At 45.7% G+C, this 19,344-nt stretch overlaps 1 protein-coding gene across 4 annotated transcripts in view; it reads left to right on the top strand.

The window, feature by feature from the left end:
- The first annotated feature begins 615 nt into the window (after nucleotides 1-615).
- LOC135914392 (uncharacterized) overlaps nucleotides 616-19,344 on the top strand; it is a 34,441-nt gene continuing 15,712 nt past the window's right edge. Inside the window, exons 1-8 of one of the 4 annotated variants that reach the window (XM_065447212.2) lie at nucleotides 616-719; nucleotides 856-901; nucleotides 6,283-6,464; nucleotides 7,696-7,743; nucleotides 9,710-9,841; nucleotides 11,632-11,670; nucleotides 15,401-15,532; nucleotides 17,753-17,818. In XM_065447212.2, the coding sequence (XP_065303284.2) occupies nucleotides 710-719; nucleotides 856-901; nucleotides 6,283-6,464; nucleotides 7,696-7,743; nucleotides 9,710-9,841; nucleotides 11,632-11,670; nucleotides 15,401-15,532; nucleotides 17,753-17,818 (655 nt within the window). In that variant the 5' untranslated portion in view covers nucleotides 616-709. The remainder of the gene's footprint in view (nucleotides 720-855; nucleotides 902-6,282; nucleotides 6,465-7,695; nucleotides 7,744-9,709; nucleotides 9,842-11,631; nucleotides 11,671-15,400; nucleotides 15,533-17,752; nucleotides 17,819-19,344) is intronic. The other 3 variants (XM_065447216.2, XM_065447213.2, XM_065447214.2) reach the window with 3 other exon arrangements.

Here is a 19,344-nt window from a genome sequence, read left to right as displayed (position 1 = left end):
TTAATGGTCAATTTTGGCTTAAGAAATGGTTCGTTTTTGAACAAGAGTTTCTTAACTGGCATTTAAAGAACACATTTGCCTCTTAACAATTGTATGCTCGTATGAAAATTCAAAACAAAATTATTACATTTTATAATTATTGTCTACTATTGATCTACTAATAAAAGCAGCAGAAAATTGTTCTTTTTCAGACAAGGTGACTTTTGTAGGGAGGGAGCCCACTACAATGAATAGCAAAGATGGCGGCTTTCTTTTTCGGTCGTAGTTTTTGTTTTCGTTCCGAGCGCGCCCGGCAATTTGACTTGGGGTCACGCCTCGAGCAAAGTGCACGGCCTTGGAGCGTCCAACATAAGCCTCAGATTGTGATAAATCACAAACCGGGCTTCGTGGCCGCTTCGTCAAGAAGCTGCAAAAGGGACGCGCGTCACGAAACATTCAAACGACGGCCGTTCGCCGGCTGCTGTTGGAGCGTCGCGCGTGCCAGCTTCAAAAATGAATTTCAACGGACTCGAGCGGTTACAGAGCGTTTCGGAGCTTTTCGAGGAAAGCTTTAAAAAATCGCTCGCGGACCTCTGATTATTTTGACACGTTCACATGCGCAATAAAGGCTTTGAAAAATCGACAATCCAAACTTGATGCGTCAAAGACGAGGAGGAGGAGGTGCCGGTGCCTGAATGCTGCGGCCGCGAGCGGCGGCCCATCCGATGCCATGGACGACTGTAAGTATCTTTTAAATCATTTCATGCTCCACTTCTGGATACAATAAATACTCCGGTTCGTTATTTTTTGAGGTGCCTGTAATTGCGAACCGTGTACTTTGGGTGGTGCAGTGAGCATTCTCGAATTGCTTTGCAGCGGAATCTACTGAGCAGTCCCAGTCGCAGCTGTCACAGGCGTCAGCGTGAGTACCCTATTCATTGTACAACTGTCGATAACGCGGTAAATGCCGCTCAGTTCGATAAAAATTTCGCTTGGTGCACATGTATTGTACTGGTGTACACGTTGTACGACATAAAGAGACATCATTTGAATCACTAAGTCAGTCTAGGCTCATTCTAGACTGATAAAGTATTCTTTTAAAATACAATTTTCGTAAATTTCACCGTATTAGATTTATTACCATAAGAAAAAACAATGAAAGTGGAACTCCCACATTTGAATTTCGCGCTGAAATTCCGGCGCCATACAGTATAGCCTACGCTAGAAAGTCTACAGCACGGTTCTACAGTGTACTGCTCGGGTTTGAGAGCCACGCCCACCCGTTACAAAAGAGAAAAACACCGTAGGATCATCATCATTCTGTGGTGAAGGGTTGTAATGCTGCCCGTCTCGAGATTATCAGCAGCAGCACCACCACCTGCACAATTAAAAGAAAGCTTTAGCTCAGGCAATACCTTTTAAAAATATCTACTTGAAATGCAGTAACGAACCTAATGAACTGACGTCGATGTGAATGTTGCATTTTGAAATCAGGCTACTAAGTGTTAAGAACAAAGGTTCTTTTACATGTTTTCACATTTTAAAGAAATAATGATGAATATTAAGCGACAGTGATAAAGATATCGAGGGCCCGGATTAAAGAGACACAGAAAGATCAACGTTAAATGGCTACTGGGAAGGTATTATGCAAGAGTCCACCTAGTGGACATGTCCATTTCGTCTGCTGCTGAAGTTGTGATTGGCTGTGACGCCTGGTTGCTGCGGACGCGCAGCCCATCCGAACCAATCAGAAACATGGCCAAATGAACATGTCCACTATGTGGACTCGTGCAGAGTACGTCCCCTGGTGATATTTTCTTTCAAAACTCCACTTTCGTTCATTATGCGGGAAAAATTGTTTATCGTTATCGATATTTTTTTAATGTCGCGCCAAAACATCAGCACCGTTACGGTATTGTGACGTCAGGGATTTCGTTACCTCCCCCTTCCCATCTCCTCCGTATATATTTGGGCCGTCCTGGGACAACAAAATTTATCGGAACTTACTAGGATGAGCTTTTGTGGTTACTTTTATAGAATGCTGTGAAGTCCTTCATTGCCGGTGAACAATTGATTAGTCACGACTATAGACGCCCTCAAAATCAATGACGGGACGGCCGACTGGCGCGAAAGCTTCACGGTGACGCCGCCATCCCCTCACCTTTTCCTTCCTGCGTCCTCACTGGCTTACAATGCATGCTCTGAGAGTAATTTACTAACAAGGCTGTGCTTTTTCTTAAAAGAGTACGGACACATATTTTAGAAGTTGCAGAAACTCTCCTACGGGCTACTTGCGCGTACAAGGATGAAACTTTGTGAGCATGAAGGTTGGGAAACACGTATACGATATTCTAATTTGGTGCTGAAATTGGTCTAGAAACGCCGGAGTTGTTATCACCGACGTTATCCTGGTACCATGGCACCGAGCACAATGTCCGACGTGACCTTGTCATTGGGCGTGGAGGGAAGGAGTCACGTTAGCCCTACCTCCTCTCTCGCATGGGTGAGGCGTGGCGTGCTGCCGAACAATTTGGCGATGTTTTAGCTCGTTCTCCGTGAAATTTACGCGATGTCAGTCATACGAGGTCAGCGAAGAACCACTGTGTACTGTGGGCGCAGCAGTAACTACAGTATGCGGAAATCTCAAACGACCGCGCCAACATGCGACGCGCATCATCAGCCGTGGTGCGCGGGCGTCTGGCGAACAATTATGGCTCTATCGGTTTTAAAGCGAAGCTTTCGTTGCCTCTTCCTTCGTCATTCCCACTGCTGCTGCTGTGGGCTGCTACGGCTGCTGCTGTCCGGTATGCCGCTAACGCCGTTTACGTCAGGACGTAGTCGAGACGTGGCCATGTCAGAAAAACATAAAAGGCATGCGCTGTCGATGCTTTGTTTCGTGACATTTGTTTATGAGCCGTCGTTCTCAAAATTCCTAGGAAAGACATTGTAAAGAATGAAAGACAAAGTTTGCGCCACGTGGAGGGCCTGCGCGGTTGTAGTTCAGAATGATTATGCGCCAGGCGACGGCGTCGATATCGAATCTTCAGCGTTAAAGTACGGCAGCAGTGTGGCACAAAGGAAAGACGGCCAGAGAAGCTCGTGTCAAGATTTACGCCGCATCGCATCTGCTCAATTCCCCGTGGACGCCTATCTAGGCGTGACCCCTCACAAACGCTGTGCGCATCAACTTAACTGCCGCGCTTTTCTGTCTCCTCCGTGCTCACCCGCAATGACAGTAGAGGGAGGGGGTGGGGAGAAGGTTAGCGAGGGAATACATCTCTCTCTCTCTCTCTCTCTCTCTCTCTATATATATATATATATATATATATGTATATATATATATATATATATAGAGAGAGAGAGAGAGAGAGGAGGCACTTTTCTGAGCTACGTTCGCTACAACCCAGAATAAAGCGTCGAAAGGAGCAGGCAAGGTAACATTTCACATCCCGTCACGGCTGTCGTATGCCGTCGATATGTCACAGTCAAATAACGCCAATGAACGCGAAGGGCAGACAAAGCTTCGCTTATATCGATTCTTACAGCCCGTAGCGTCTGCATATTTTTTATTCGCTGAAGAGCAGCCGCGTTTCTGAATTGCCAGGGTGAATTGGAAAACATTCTCATTATCCGGTCGCTTGGCGTATAAGAACTAAAATATAGGAGTGCTCTTGTATATTTCCAACTCAATGGAACCCCGAAACATCTAAGCGGCAATCCTTATAAAATATTCGCGTCAGCTACCGACATCGTCTAGTCTAGTAGACCTGAAGTCAGTGTGCTATTTCTACGTTAGCTTCCTATGTGATGCCGATGGCGTTGCTCAATACAGGGGTCACTGCGGTTGGCGAACCAGCATGATGGTTGATAAGTTATGTGCGTCGGCATTGCCTTTTGGCCCTGTAATGCAGTAATATCCAAAGGGGACCGCATTAAAGGTACCCGACGGCTATATGTGAGGACACAATTTCCGATAAACGGGTGAGTGCGTCTTAAGGAGGGGATGAACAAGAACGAGAGAAATATCGGTTTTCATACTCTTCTTAAAAGAAAATAAAAGAAAAAAAAACACTGGTTAGCGCAGCGATAAGACCTCGCATGGTCATGCCGCATGCTTCAACGATGCGTATAGAACAAACATAGCTATAGCGCAGCCTCTATCACTGCTTCGCGCTCTGTACGGTATGTTATTATAACTAAGCGAAGCTATTTTATTCGTAGAAGGAAACCTCGTACAACGATTACGAGGTAGTTGCGCAATGTATCTACAGATAACAATTTGAACCCTTGTCAAAGCAAACGCCACTTATTCAACAGCAGAACGGTACCCACGCTGTTATATTAGGATCGTCTAACGTTTCGTGTCTACTCAGTGCTGCTAAACCACAGCTTATAATTACAGCTGGAATGCTGCAGTCAGGCGCTACTGCTTCCCTGGGCGTGAAGCTCTCTTATATGAATTAATTTTTGTTTTCGTGGCCGACGTTCCCTCCACCCCGAAGACATATGCATTCGTTCATTCTCGTTTGAAGTCGCGTTCCCGCTGAAGGAGCTTTTGAATACGTAAGCTCTCTTCGCATCTTGCTGGTTGAGTCCCCCATTTCAAGATCAAGAAAAAAAAAGATTACAACTTAAAGCAATAAAAAATAAATTGAATTCATTAATTTCGCCGCCATTGGTTAATTCGGCCTTTTGGATAACTCGATCAAACATTTCAGCCCCGCAAGGGTCGAATTAAGGGGAGTCGACTGTATACTCCTTTAAGTGTTCCCTTAAATATACATCTCCGAGTGCTGTATAATGTATATGTCCCGTCCTCCTGCAAGTTTTCTGACATGACACCAATCCTCTGGTCGCCTACCGAATCCGAACGACAGGAATGTGACCCTTTGAGATCCCTTGTGCCCCTTCGTGTTCATCGGCTTCCTTCATTTTCAATATTAAACAGGTAAATGAAAACTAATGACCAACTTAGCTCACTGAGTATGTGGTAATGTATATTAATATATATACCGCTCTTCAGTGAGCCTCTTTTACATTGCCACACACTCAGTGATCCAAGTTGGTCGGATGGTTTGTTTAAAACCCTGTTCCCTTAGCCCAGCAGCCCGATGAGCTACACATTTGAACACTGACTACCCAGTGACCCATGCAATCGCGAAAACAGTTAGATACAAACATACATAGATACAAACATAAGTGGATACACACATACAGAGCACCCAGATATGGAGTGATAGTCAAACCCCGACTTCTATGATGTGCTTCCGGTTTCAAAAATCGCTTCCGCCGCGTTCAACCAGCAAAAGCATATAATTTAAGATCCGAATTTTAATTATAGAGGGCGCCACCCTATGGGGCGTGGATTTGGACGCCATTTATTGCGTGAAGAACCCCAAGAATGCTAACGAGTTAATATTCTGGTGCCAAATAAAGCTAGATGTAGGCAGCACTATATGTTAAACGTTTAATCACTTCCTCTTTACCGGCTTTCGAGAAAATCGTTGTCTTTCTGTGAGACGTACCGCCGCATCGTCATCGGCGACGAAAAATAGATGTTTGGTACGTGCATTTTAGATGTCGCAAGGTGACGCGGCAGTGGGGGATCAAAAATCAAGGCAACGAACCGCCACGTGATGCTTAGCCTGTGTCTACGCATAGACAAAAAAAAAAGAGTGCTTTCATATGAACAAACTGGAAAGTGTAAACGCGATTTTGCAGCGATGCTTCCCGCGCTGCGTCAGGGGTTAGAACTACGCTTAAACCGCGTTATCATTGAGCTCAGCCGGCCGTGAATGCTGGATCATGAAAGTGGCATAGGATCAAGCTGAAAGCACCTCTGCAAAATGGCGGCCACGGACTATTCGCAGAGTACTGCTGTGAGCATGCACCAGTGCCACCTCATCGCCGAATATAGTTCTTCAGGTTTTTAGAAGACAGGTTGTTGATAACAGTCGACTTTAAAAGCTATTTTGTATCACTACTCAAACCTCGTATAACGAAACTGTATATTGCGAAATAACGAATATAAGGAATTAAGTGGAATTCCCCTTGAAATGCTCTTACATATTCATATTACATTACATGCAAAAATAATGTAAGGACGCAATCAATTTAACGAAGTCATTCTGGCTTCCCCTTCAACTTCGTTATAACGAGGTTTTACTATTTTATTACGGGTCCGAGGAGGTTATGGGGTGGGATGGGCGTCTTATCAAAAGACGGTAAAGCATACGTCGGGAAAGCTGCACTGTCGATGCTCACGCGTTGCCGTGGCCCTCGGCTTTGGCGCTGCGCGCGCAGGGTGTCTGACACGCAGCTGCTGGACTCGTCGGCGCTGAACGAGGAGGCTCTGAGCAGCACGAGTCGTCGGCAGGATGCGGTGATCCCGGACTCGGCCATCTACGTCGGCGGCGCGTTCATCGCGCTCGTGGTCGTCGGCGGGATCCTGGCTAGCGCCATGGCGCTCAGGACAAGCACGTCGCGTGCGTATGGCTTCGCCTTCTTACGGCAGCGATGGCCCTTGTAAAGCCCCTTAAACTTCGTAAAGTAGCGGCACGCTTTGCAGAATGCGGTCTCCTCCTCGCGCGCTCTGGCCGAGGCCGACGTCGCGTCGCTATTGGCCTAATATCATCACGTGGGCCCTCGCGCCGTGCATCAGCGCCATTTTTGCTCGAGAAGCGTCTATACGGAGTGGCGAGGAGCGCATGTTGGCGCCGTTGCTACGCGCGAGCAGTGTAGGCGCCGCCACGGTCGAGGATGCAGCGTGAAAGAGAGTGGAAACGAGGAGGAGTGAAGGCGGAAGAGGAGAGTGTCGCTACTTTACGCAGTTTAAGGGGTCTTAGGCCCTCGGTGTTCAAGCCTTTCCAGATCGCCGTCGCTTTGCAAACTCCGCTTCTTCAGGCGTCGCGGAGACGTGACCCCATTTCCTCCGCCCCCGGAAAGACAGGTCGGGCGTGCAGAAACACGACGGGGAACAAAGGGGGGCATATAGAATGCATGGTAGAAGCGTGGCGTACGGCTTTTGAAAGCACGTCACCCGCCGGTCGAACGGCCCTTTCTGTCGCCTCCCCTAAAGCTGGCGCTGTGGTCTGGAGGAGCCGCGCAGTGTCCCTGAATCATACAGGGTGTCCCACGTAACTTGTGCCAAAACTTTGAAAAAAAGAAAAAAGAAATATGCGAGTACCTCGTCGCTGGACTGACTCATGGAGGTAATGTTCGCCATCGCTAGGAACAAATGAGACAATTTTTTTTATTTCGCCTAAAAAGCGTGATTAGTTATATTAATTAACTTCTCAAATATTATAATCAAAGCAGAATTGTCAATCAGAGAATTGTAGGCCATCATGAAACTTTACCGATCCATTTTTCTGTTGCTCAATACGTGCTACGTAAATGTTTTTCTTTTTTTTCCCGAGCGTTTAAGATAGCCCACAAAACAAAAGAAAGTACCGAGCGAAAAGTCGCGCGGCATTTTTACAGTGCTCTTGCGGGCTTCCTGAAATTCTTTGATTACTTTTCTTTTGCTTATTCGAAATTATTTCAGAGTTTTCAACTGCATTGAACCATATTAAGCGTGCCAGAAGACGCTCAGAATGCAAAAAAAAAGCAACAACAACTTCTTTGACGTGATGAAAAAAAAAAGCAGTTGCAATCTAATGCCGTTGGCATTTGTCGCAACGAGCGCATCGGTGTACACGATTGTGTTCTTCGCAGATCTGGACATATTGGGCACGGGCCTCCCGCTCGCGAAAGAGGAAGAAGGCAAGTGCGGCGCTCCGCAGCTCTTACAACATTTCAATAAATAAAGGAAGTATAGCGAAAACAATATGGACCCCTTACCATAATGCCATATATGATAACATGTTTTAATGAAGGAAAAGTCAGACATACACCCGTTCGTAGCAACTGCTACAAAGCAAACCCATACGGGTTCCTCGAAAGAAAAGCCTCACAGTTGAAGAAAAATTCTTCCTAGTCCGGGACTCCAACCCGGGACCACCGCCTTTCCGGGGCAGCCGCCCTACCATCTGAGCTTACCAGGCGGCTAGCAGATGGCAGGGCGAAGTCGAATTTGTTGACAACACGAAGCAAAGTCAAGAGTTTGACGTAATAGTTCTGCGGAAACCCACAAGGTGGAGAGAAATAATTAATAAAGGGAATATCAGACATCGCGGGTTCGAGTCCCGGACCAGGACGAATTTTTCTTCAACTGTGAGGCTTTTCATTCGAGGAACCCGTATGGGTTTCCTTTGTAGCCATTGTCACAAACGGGGTTTGATGTCTGATTTTCCCTTTATTGATAACATGGTTTATATGGAGACATGCGGGTTTTCATACTGTATCCCGTATAATCGTATAGGGTAATGGGCACGGAGAATTCGATGTCAGGTGCATGTTTAGAGGAGAGGAGTGAAGGGGGCTCGGGCTTTATTGCACTGCAATATAATTTACACACTTAACCATGAATAAGAGTGTAAATCGGGATTTAACTCATATGTTTATACCCCTTTTGGTGTACATGTGAGAGTTATATATCTATTTACACCCTTTCTCAGTTTTAACAGCGTAAATTATTTTATAGTGCATGACAGCGGAGTTCTCATCACAGACTTTCCTTTTTAAAATTCCGTACGTTTACGTCATCTAGCCGGTTCTCTTTTTCATTTCAACTGCACCAGGAAATTCGTCAAAACTGAAAATAACAGTCACGCTTGGCGTCGAAAATGTGGGCATCGAAGAAACGCTTAGAGGAGAAGCACAACCACTCATAATCTGGTTGACTGCGGGACCTCCTAGGTGACAAAACGTACGTTTTAATTAACGAACGCAGAAAACCATCGAAAAGGACTGTAACAGCAACGCAAGCACAAATATCTGCGGTATACGTGCATGTTGTTAAACGAGTGCTGTGTTATTTGTACAACTGCACATAAACGACAGCAGCTGCGCAGGTTGCGATGTCGTGTGACGCTTTGCTCAACCGCAACACGTTATAAATGTTTTTGCGTAACCTAAGCGTTTTCAATAAAGGAAAAATAAAAAAGAATAAATAAAATGCCAATATGTGTTAATAATCATGTCGCTGCCAACGTCCTTACGTCTTCAGCTAAGTACGGCATAGTCGGCCATTGCTGTAAGAGTTCTATGTCCTACGGTTGAACCAGTAGCGGTGCTCTACTGTATTCGGTATTCCGCGAATTATATACCTGTAGGTATATAATACCTCTATACCCGCGAATACCATACCTGTAGATACATACTTAAACTATAAGCGTGGAAAGTACGTTAGGGCTGATTACATTTCAAAGTGGCTGCGTTCAAAATAAAAGCAAGTGATTATAATTGCTTCCAACCACATGAAGCAAAGGGAAGTGTAGATGAAATTATCTGTTCTTTCTTAATTGAAATGCGCGAAACAAGGCAAATTGAAACGAGAACACAGAATTAAAGAGTCAACAGCCGTCGGTGAAGTAAAGCTTAAACCACACCTTCCGCATTATGCATGCGATGTTCTATAGCCTCGAGTTATAAAGCGGCTGCTTTTCGTCACGTGTCAGTACTTTAGCCAATTGACTCTTTGCTGAGTTTGCTAAACTTCAGTTCCGTATACAGGCGGTCGATGGAGAGAGTACACACACAACAAGATTGTTGTCTATATATTGTATATATATACATACTCTGTGTCTGTATATGTATAGTATAACCTATAAGACTGAAACTGTCGCAGAATCACCTTCTCCGCCCATGGTTTTGCCGAGTGGAGTGCAAGGCGGAGGTGCGCCGCACGACCACGACCAACCTTCGAACCTCGGCGTGGACAACGAGCCGGAGTCCGACGAGCGCAGACAGACCAGGCCGCGTGAGTGCGACCGCGTCGCCCTGATGTGGTTCCACGAGCACACGTCACCGCGTGCACGTTGCTAATCACGAGGTCGCGGGATTAAATCCTCGGCCGCGCTTCATAATAACGTCGCGGTTTTGGCACGTAAAACCCCATGTAATAGAGACGTTTAGCGTGTCCGATATTCCGGCAAACCGGGGCGGTTTGGGCGGATTACCGGGTGGTCGGGGGCGTAAACGTGAGCGGCCACATTGTTAGCGCCAGCTGGTGGTGCAAAGATCAACCACATAAACACAGAGCGAATTACTATATTTTTCTTAGCTGGGGTGTAGCTTCTCAGCAGCGGCGTAATTGTGTCCACAATTACGCCGCTGTTGAAAACTTACGCCCCAGCTATGAAGAATAGAGTAATTGGCTCTGTGTTTAGGTGGTTGAGCGCAATTACGCCGCTGCCGAAAATTAGCACCAGCAGCGAAGCAGAATAAAGTAGGTTACTGTAATTTTAACTCTGTATTTGTCTGATTGAGCTCTACAACACCAGGCGGCTGCATCACGTTTATGCCCCCGCCCATCCGGTAATCCGCCCAAACTGCCCCGGTTTGCCGGATTAGCGGACACGCTAAGTCTCTAATGTTTTGTTAAGCCTTATACCGCACGCTTTTTGCTACGCTGCGTCGCTGTGTAATCATGAAGCCGATAACGCAAGTTGTTTTCTTTGCACTGAGCTCCGGCTTGAGCCCTAAGAGCGGAGACAGACCAGAGCAAGTGCATGGTCGTGTTCCTGAGCACTGAACGAGGGCGTCGACGCGGGGTGACTGGTACGTGTACACCCGGCCACAAAAGTTTACGGACCACGGGATCTCGGAAAACGTTCAAATCCCGAGCAGCCTGTGGCAGTAGCCAGTAGAACTGTATACACGACAATGTTGTTAGCACATTATAGACGAGGCCAGAAATGCAGATACCAAGCTGCGTTGTAAGGTTGCGTAAATATTCAGCTTTTTCTCCGATTTCATGCATGGTCCATAATATTTTGCGGCCGGGTGTACATGTAGGGTCCATTTGGCCAAACGAGGCGAAAACATGGGACGAAAGAACGCATGGCATAAAAAAAAATGGACAGAGTATGCCGCCTGTACCACCGAAGTATTATAATTTTAGCTGTCTTGGGGCAAATTATACTTTAGACAAACGGGCCGTTGTATGAAGAACAGACAGCGGGTGCACGCAACTTCTTTAAAATGGAGTAGTCAGCAGACTGGCACTGCATTGCAAAGATTGTCGGGTGCTTGCGGAATCTTAACGACAGCCCCCTGTGGAAGTATAAAACAAGAGGACACGCCAAATCGACGAAGCAAAGCAAACAGTAACAAAGAAGAGCGTCCATTACAGCAGCTTCAGTTAATCTAGTTGATGAGGAGATCAACATTTTGTGTGGATGTTCACGTGCGCGACGACTGACAGTTTGACAGACCCAGTAATATGTTCTTACCATTTTGTCCCTCCTCCCTCCCACTCCTCCCCCTCCCTTTTCCTATGCAAGTGTATTTACACTCCATGCGTAGTACGCAATAAACGTTAGTTGCAAGCAGCGCAGTGTCGTCCGTTTATGACGCTGCTTCCACTCGTATTCTAAACCGCTTCACCACGTGCTTTACTGCGTGGCATAACTGTGGAACCGTGAAGCCACAATAAGCAACGCAACTTGCTTTCCTTGCATTGCGTGAGTGCCTTGTAAGCGAGCGCATTGACAGGGTCAATTTCTTGATTCATCTCAAATTTCGTTGTTCTCGTTTTCTAAATCACAGCGAAACAGCGAAAAACACAGGCAAGGGAAGGCAGCAAAAGTAAGCACTCTTTGGTGTTTCGTTTCTTAAACCTGTTTACAAAGGAACGTTCTCTGGCATCATGGTAGCAGAGCCACGTACACGATGACTATGACGATGACGATGATTAGGCGCACTAATGCCTATTCAAGCCAATGAATAACGTGAATTAATTCTACTTTCTAGTAAAAAGAAAAGTGATAATGGTGAAGCACGTGGAAGACACCGTTTGTTGAAAGTTCACTTTGCAATACTCGGTGTGAAACGTACAAGCTGATATCAGTTCTGGAATAGCATGCTTACGCGAATCTAACTCGACACTCTGTTATCAGGAGCACAAAAACAAACAAACAAATAGCTGAAATTACAACAAAACAACTTCTTGTGGCGAAGTCCATTGAAACCAACACTTGTGGAAGGTTGTCGCATATATATATTTTTTAACGATGACTTTTTTATTAAGCCAACCACAATTTCAACGACATTAAATCGTTTTACGTACTTTTTGTCGTACGCTACGTTTATTTTTTGTCGCAAATGTTTTAGATGATTGCGCATGACAGGTCGTAAGCTTACTTCTCGTTACACGAGCTCATCATCAATCGCCATTCATATAGACACGATTTCCACGAACTATTCTGTTCTGCAGCGACGACTGGCACCATTTTTCGACGCTGTGCGCAACGAGAATGCGTCAGAAACATCCCCGCCGTAACGCGAGTCTTCTCTGATTCACCACGCGGGATGCAAATAAGGGCGGAAAAAAAAGGGGGGGTGGGAGAATGACGGGTATACGAGCTTCGACTTTCGACCAAATTTACCTTTGAAAGCAACAGATGTTATACAAGCACGTACGATTCCACAATCGACGAGCCATTCAGCCGTGACGCTCGTCGAATCTGCAAAAACCAAATCACAATTTAAGAGGATCGAAGCTTTAGCGTGAAAGCGTAAATGAGCGCAAAATGCAGAAGTGCTCTCGCAAGTCAACTGCCGGACCGACTTGAATGAAAGTTATTGCACTCGAGGGAGAAAGTTGAATCCTAGCATCTGTAGAAAGCAGACGTTTCATAGATACCTCATACATTAAAAAAAAAAGAAACAGTGAAAAAGAGAAGCCGTAATTCTCCATGAATAAAAAAAGAAAAAAAAAACGGAAGCACGAGATTGTGCATTTCTGCATAAAAGACAGATATCACACTTTTGTCAGCTGCATCTATTAGAGCATCTAAAACGCACGAATGTGGTGTATGTGTTTATGTGTTACGTGTAATTGTTGCAATGCTTACGGGTGTTTAGCAAAGCCCTGCTCGCAAATTGCTGGTGATTTGTATAATGGATCGATTTTATCTGCTTTGAATGCCTTAATAGATGCAGTCTGCAGAATTGTGACAAAAGTTGCAAAGTTCAGAACATGGTATCTGAGGTTCCTTCTTTCTTTTTTTGCATTTGAAATTTTCAACAATATCTGTAAAAAAAGAATTGATCACCTAAATATAACGTCTGCTTCCTAGAGTCATTGGATTCACTAGCGTCACCGAAGATGTTTTTGCTAGACAACCGACTTAACTTGGTTGAATGAAATTTATTGAATTTGAAAGCGACAGCTAAATTCTACCGACTTTATCAAGCAGAATTTTGATTGAGGGCATCAGCCATTGTATAGAATTTGCCACAAATGGGCAAGTTTAAAAAAAAGATTAAAAAATACAACTGAAGCTCGAAGTGTAGAACTCGTAGCTCCGCAACAAAAAAAAGATGTCGGAGTTCTGTAAACGGTACCTTTTAGAGAATACTGAGCAGGAAAATGTGATGCATTGGTTTACAGCCTACGGAAAAGTATGAATACGAGAGTCTTAACCATGGCGTAAGATATATATATATATATATATATATATATATATATATATATATATATATATATATATATATATATATATATATATATATATAATATTTAGGTGACACTCGAGAGGTGCGATGAAGCATATAAAGTAGCAAAGGCGCACGCCCGTCGGTCTATCTATCGGCGGGAGGACGCAATTTCAAGACAGGAAAGGCTTTATCTAACGTTGCTATAGCAACCGTCGCTTCGCGGCTATATCTGAATTCCCCGACAGACGGGCGCTCTTTCTGCTGCGTCACCTCTCACATGTGCAGCCGCCATTGTCAGGAGCAACGTGACGGGCGCCTTTCTCCGCGAGCCCGGTGTCCGCGAGTGACCGTGCTTTCGCCGCGTCACTCAATCATTTCGGATTTGCCGCGGAGCGCCGGTTGCTATAGCAACGGGAGAGAAATCCTTTTTTGTCTTGAAGGTGCGTCGCACCACCGATAGCTAGCCGCTGCCACCGGTGGACCGATGGCAGAGCGAACTTCACCGTTGTTACTTTGTCTGGTCGATCGCGCCTCACCAGGAAGCCGGGAAGTGTCACCACCTAAAGAGTATGCATCTTACACCGCGTTCTTCATCCAACTCCCAAACTAATGGCATGTTTCACAGTTGGTCACGACACATCAATTTCGTCCGCTTTCGACGTCTCAATAGATGCATCTTATACCTAACTGCGACGTCGTTTTTTTATTGCTGAGTTAGAGTTGCAAGCTTGGTGCTTCAGTATTTTTGGCAACTTTTAACAATTTTTGTAAGACAGTTCATGGTTTAAATAGCTAATGATAGGGTACTATCGGCGTCAAATGAAAGTTGAACAGCGGAGCGCGTGGCCCAAGCATAAGCGAAGATATAGTGCGCGCCGTCCAGTCATCACCATTGACAGGCGCGCACATCCGATTTGGCCGCACTGCGCGATCCCCCTCTAGTGAGATAATTTCGCTTCTGTCCTGGTTCTTACATTTGAGAGGGAAGATATAAAAAATAAAAATGAAGCTAAAATATCGCAGTTTACGGCGAGTCTTGTCGCACAGATCGCCGAAGCCACAAGTGCTGTCAGCGCGAATAGCGGTGCGCGTGGTGCAGTTTGCACCGTCATCGCCCGCACCGTGCACCGCCATCGCAAAGTAGATTCGCCCGCGCGGTGCGTGCGATGACGGTGCAAACTGTACCACGCGCACCGCTATTCGCGCTGACAGCACTTGTGGCTTCGGCGATCTGTGCGACAAGACTCGCCGTAAACTGCGATATTTTAGCTTCATTTTTATTTTTTATATCTTCCCTCTCAAATGTAAGAACCAGGACAGAAGCGAAATTATCTCACTAGAGGGGGATCGCGCAGTGCGGCCAAATCGGATGTGCGCGCCTGTCAATGGTGATGACTGGACGGCGCGCACTATATCTTCGCTTATGCTTGGGCCACGCGCTCCGCTGTTCAACTTTCATTTGACGCCGATAGTACATACTACCTTTTTAATGTAACAAACGTAATTAATTTCCAGCAGTGATTGCCGAGCAAGGCTGTTTCTCCGACACCGTTTATTTAGGTCGAAGCTCTCGAGCTAAAGCTTCTTCCTTTTACGGGATCACGAGCTAGCTAAAGTAAGATAAAATAAACGCGAAAACAAGGGCATGCAGCTGTACGGACAGGACAGTTTTTTTTTTCGCTAACTGTTGACGCAGACTCTTCAGAATTACTCAGCTCCGAGACTAGGCGTAACGCGCTTGTATCCCGAATTTTTTGTACTTCGAGATAACGGGATTGCTGAACAGAACATTCGATGCTTGAGTCAATAGAGGAACTTCGCCGCAGGAGAACGTCCTGTGGCGCCACCTGACGTGCGATGCGCGCGTTAACTGCAGAGCAAGCGGCTCGTACCAAAAGGCAGCCGAAGGCGACACCAGCGCCGCCGCCGCTCGTCACGGCCGAAGAAGATGAGACGGCGGAGTCTGAGGCCAGCGAAGAGGGTGAGGAGGCCACCACGACGTCTGAAGGTGCAGTACCTCTAAAGCGACAGTGCACTGCGCACTGATTACTGGGGAGCTTTAGAAATGTGAAACCCTATGTTAAAGGGACACTAAAGCGAAACAATAAATCAGTTCAGACTAATGAAGAATTGCTTCAGAACCCTGCAGGCAGTCATTTAAAAAAAAATAGTTTGATTATTAGATGAGAAAATGAAGGTTCAAGTACCAGTATTTGAATTTCGCGTCGAAACCCCCATGCCGGTACGTCAGCGTGACGTCAGGGATTCCAAAGTATGTTTTCGCATTTGGGCCGCGTTGGCTGAGTAAAGGTTCCCGAAATTTGCCATGTTTAATATATGGTTCCTTTAGAACAGAATGTAATCAATCTGTGCAGCTATATATAATTAGTAGGCCCTAGAAGATGCCATAAAAATCCATGACGTCACAGCCACCAGGTGCGGGAACTTAAGCAGGTGTCGGCACCCGTATTTCGTTCTTGCGCTTTTTTTGGCTTACCAGACGTCTTATCGTTGTAAGAGTGGTGTTTTTGGTGTTGTAAAAAGGTAATTTACTGATGCAGAAGAAATCATTTTTCACTTTAGTGTCCCTTTAAGGAACATTAGGGAGTTCAAGGAATAGGGGACCCACACAGGCGTTCAAAACAGCGCGCAAAGCGTACAAAGGAGTTTGCGTTTTTTGGCCAGTAAGGTTGAGGAGAGGTTCGACTCAAGCATAAGGTTTGTTTATGAAACGCGTTGAGGCGCCGAAAAGGTAAGGAAGGCAAAATATAAGTATAAGGTTGGTTTGTGAATACGGGCCTTAGAGTATAGGGACGTAGGAGGCTTGCGTCCGACTTGAATAATAAGCAATCCGCATGAGTCTCACCAATAGCCAAGATGAGGCGCCTTGCGTTCCCTAATCTAAAGCGTTCTATTACACCCAGGGCGTACAAGAAGCAACGCAAGCGGAGTTTGGGTTTATGGTTAGGCTAAGCCACTCGGGGTGTTAGTGCTCTTTATTACCTAAACATGCATTTCTAACCCATAAGCTCTCAGAGACGAACTCGGCTGAAATTCTAAAAACAACAACAACAACAAAAAAAAAAACGATTTCGGATCGCTTGTCGGTAATAGAGCGAGCATACCACACTGTTGATTGGTTGGATGAGTTTTTTATTAAATTTTTTCACGGATGGGCCTTCGGGCAAGTACGGGGAAAGGAAAGAAAGGGAAAGGGAAAGCGCGCTGCTGGAGCAGGATCTATACAGCCGGCGTAAGACGTCAGAAATTCTGACAAAATCGAGGAGATACTTCAGGGCAGGGGGATGACGGTCGTCTAGGGTTTTCGCTAGTGTGAAGATGACTTCGCAACTGCCCGGCTTCAGTTAAGGAATTTGCAATATGTGGTCCAAAGGGAATAATTAAGCATGCATTTAGCGGATATACGGTGTTTGTCGAGCAAGTAATGTCTGCACCGCCGCGAGTAATCAACTTGAAGAACTGGAATTGTATCACCAGCCTCAAGAGAACTATAATTTAAAAGGACACGAAACAGAACGGTTTAGTCTGTTTAGACATGCAAAGTATTTTTCAAGATTCTGTTTTCATTATATTCGCTAAATATAATGTCGGTTACTCGCAGAAGAAAACAAAATGCGATGTATTTGTTGTTCAATTTGGCGTTCAGGCGGCAGGACCAGCGGGTCATTGTGTCCTAGGTGATTCCAAAACATTTTCGACAGTTTGGGCCCTTCTTGTATATACGCAAACAGTTCTGCAATGTTGCTAGGTCGTCCTCAGTTCCTGCAGAATTTAGTGCGAGTTTTTCCCTGTTCATTGATAAGGCACTAATTTACAGTTTCGAGTACGCGCTGTCGCAGTAGCAACGGTCGTCGCGGAGAACTAGTGCGGGAACCTAAAATTTGCGTCGCCACCGCCATTTCGTTCTTTCGCATTTTTTTTTTCCAAGACTTCGCTGAACGCTGCTGTGCGACCTATATTTTTCTTACTTCCCAAGTGTAGAGTTTACCAATTTAGGCTTGTGTACCATTCTTCTATAGTGAAATTTATTGCATACGTCCGAAGAAAAAAGAAAGAAAGAACAAAAGCGGCGTGTGCGATTTCGCAACGTTGCGGTATATTGTGCTGGCGTCGTCTGTCATTGGCTGCAGCTTCTTGCGCATCTCATTAGCCGCGCTTGTCAATGACAGCTAACTTGCGTTAAACCAGCGCGTACACTTTTTCCCAGCGACCACCCGTCGCCGGACTACGAAGAAAGTCAGCGGAGCCAAGGGAAAACGACGACGCAACGAGGGTATCGTCTTTTCGCTCCTCCTCACATCGTTCCCGTTGATTTGACGTGTGCCATTACTGCAATTGGTTACGTTGCTGCAGACGCCTTTATTGCGTCAGCTAAGTGGACCCCGCAGACGTTCCAATTATAGTTAAATTAGCTATATATGGTTAAACGCGGCCTCACAAGATGGCGTCACCAATGTTGCCGCTAATGTTTTAAATCCTTGGTATGTTGTAAACGATAAAACATATACGCACTGTGAATGTCCTTTAAGTTATAGTGGGTTTACTAAAAACAGAAATCACCGATCATTACGATACTCACTAATGAGAAATTTGAGCGTAGCTCTCTCTCTCTCTCTCTATATATATATATATATATATATGTTTTTTTCATTTCGCAATATATTGGCTGACGAGGACACTGTCTCGCGGCACTTTGCAAACGGACCGAAGTGTGGCGCGACTGCCTCGCTAACCTGGAGATCGCGAGAGACGGCGCGTTTCACACCAGGTGCCGCCGACAAACTTCCCAGACTGCGCCCGCTACTCTGGCGCCAACTCGTAGCCATCGTCGCCGCACTACCCTTTTCTTCTCACCCTATCGTCATACCCTCCTCCTCCTCCTCCGCTTTCCTCCTCGCGTCTTTCATCCCTCGCTGCACTCGGCGCTCGCTCTTTCGTCTTTTGCTGTGGTCGTTCGCTCGGTTGCCGACGCTCGCCGCGGGAACCGGCGTCTAACCCCCGTATGCAGAAATGCAACTTAAGTCGAAGCACATGCTTGACTTGATTTAGATGACGGCTGGCGTTAACGTGCCCAAAGACGCTCACTGCGTTTCCTTCGGTGCGTTCCCGATAGGCGTCACTCGGATCAAGTCAAGCATGGGCTTCAACTTAAGTTGCATTTCTGCATACGGGGGTAAGAACTGCGCTCTAAAAAAATGCAGTAGCAGGTTTGCTATTTAGCTGTGCTACTCGAAGAGCCTAGGGTTATGTCTGAGGAACCACAACATTCAATAAGCTATTTAAACCGCAATAAATATATGTATGCCTAAATCATATATTTGTTCGGGAAATATTCATACGCAAGTGTTCAGTAAGGAATTAGAGTGCTCTGAGCATTACTAATGCAGTATTCCGCTTAAGAGCAGTCAACGTTGCCAGTTAGCTTGCCTCTCAGCGACTACTTCCTGCGACTATCCTTCTTTATGCAGGACAGTTGCATCCATTTTTGTACACGCACTAAAACTGAATATATCAGAAGGGGGTGCCAAGGGAAGGGTCGAGGGCGATAGTAGATTAGGCGCTACATCAGGAAATTTGCAGGCACAGCACGTAGTCAGCTAACGCAGAATAGTGGTAATAGCAGATCGCTTCTGGGAGAGGCCTTCGTCTGACTGTGGACTTAAATAGATTCATTATTATAGTTTTTTAAAAGTATCAGAAATAAAAACTAACACACACACACACACACACACACACACACACACACACACACACACACACACACATATATATATATATATATATACTTATATTTCTGAT

This window comes from Dermacentor albipictus, chromosome 7 (genome assembly GCF_038994185.2).
Source record: "Dermacentor albipictus isolate Rhodes 1998 colony chromosome 7, USDA_Dalb.pri_finalv2, whole genome shotgun sequence".
Lineage (NCBI taxonomy): Eukaryota > Metazoa > Arthropoda > Arachnida > Ixodida > Ixodidae > Dermacentor > Dermacentor albipictus.
This window is presented reverse-complemented; position numbering and strand designations above follow the sequence as displayed.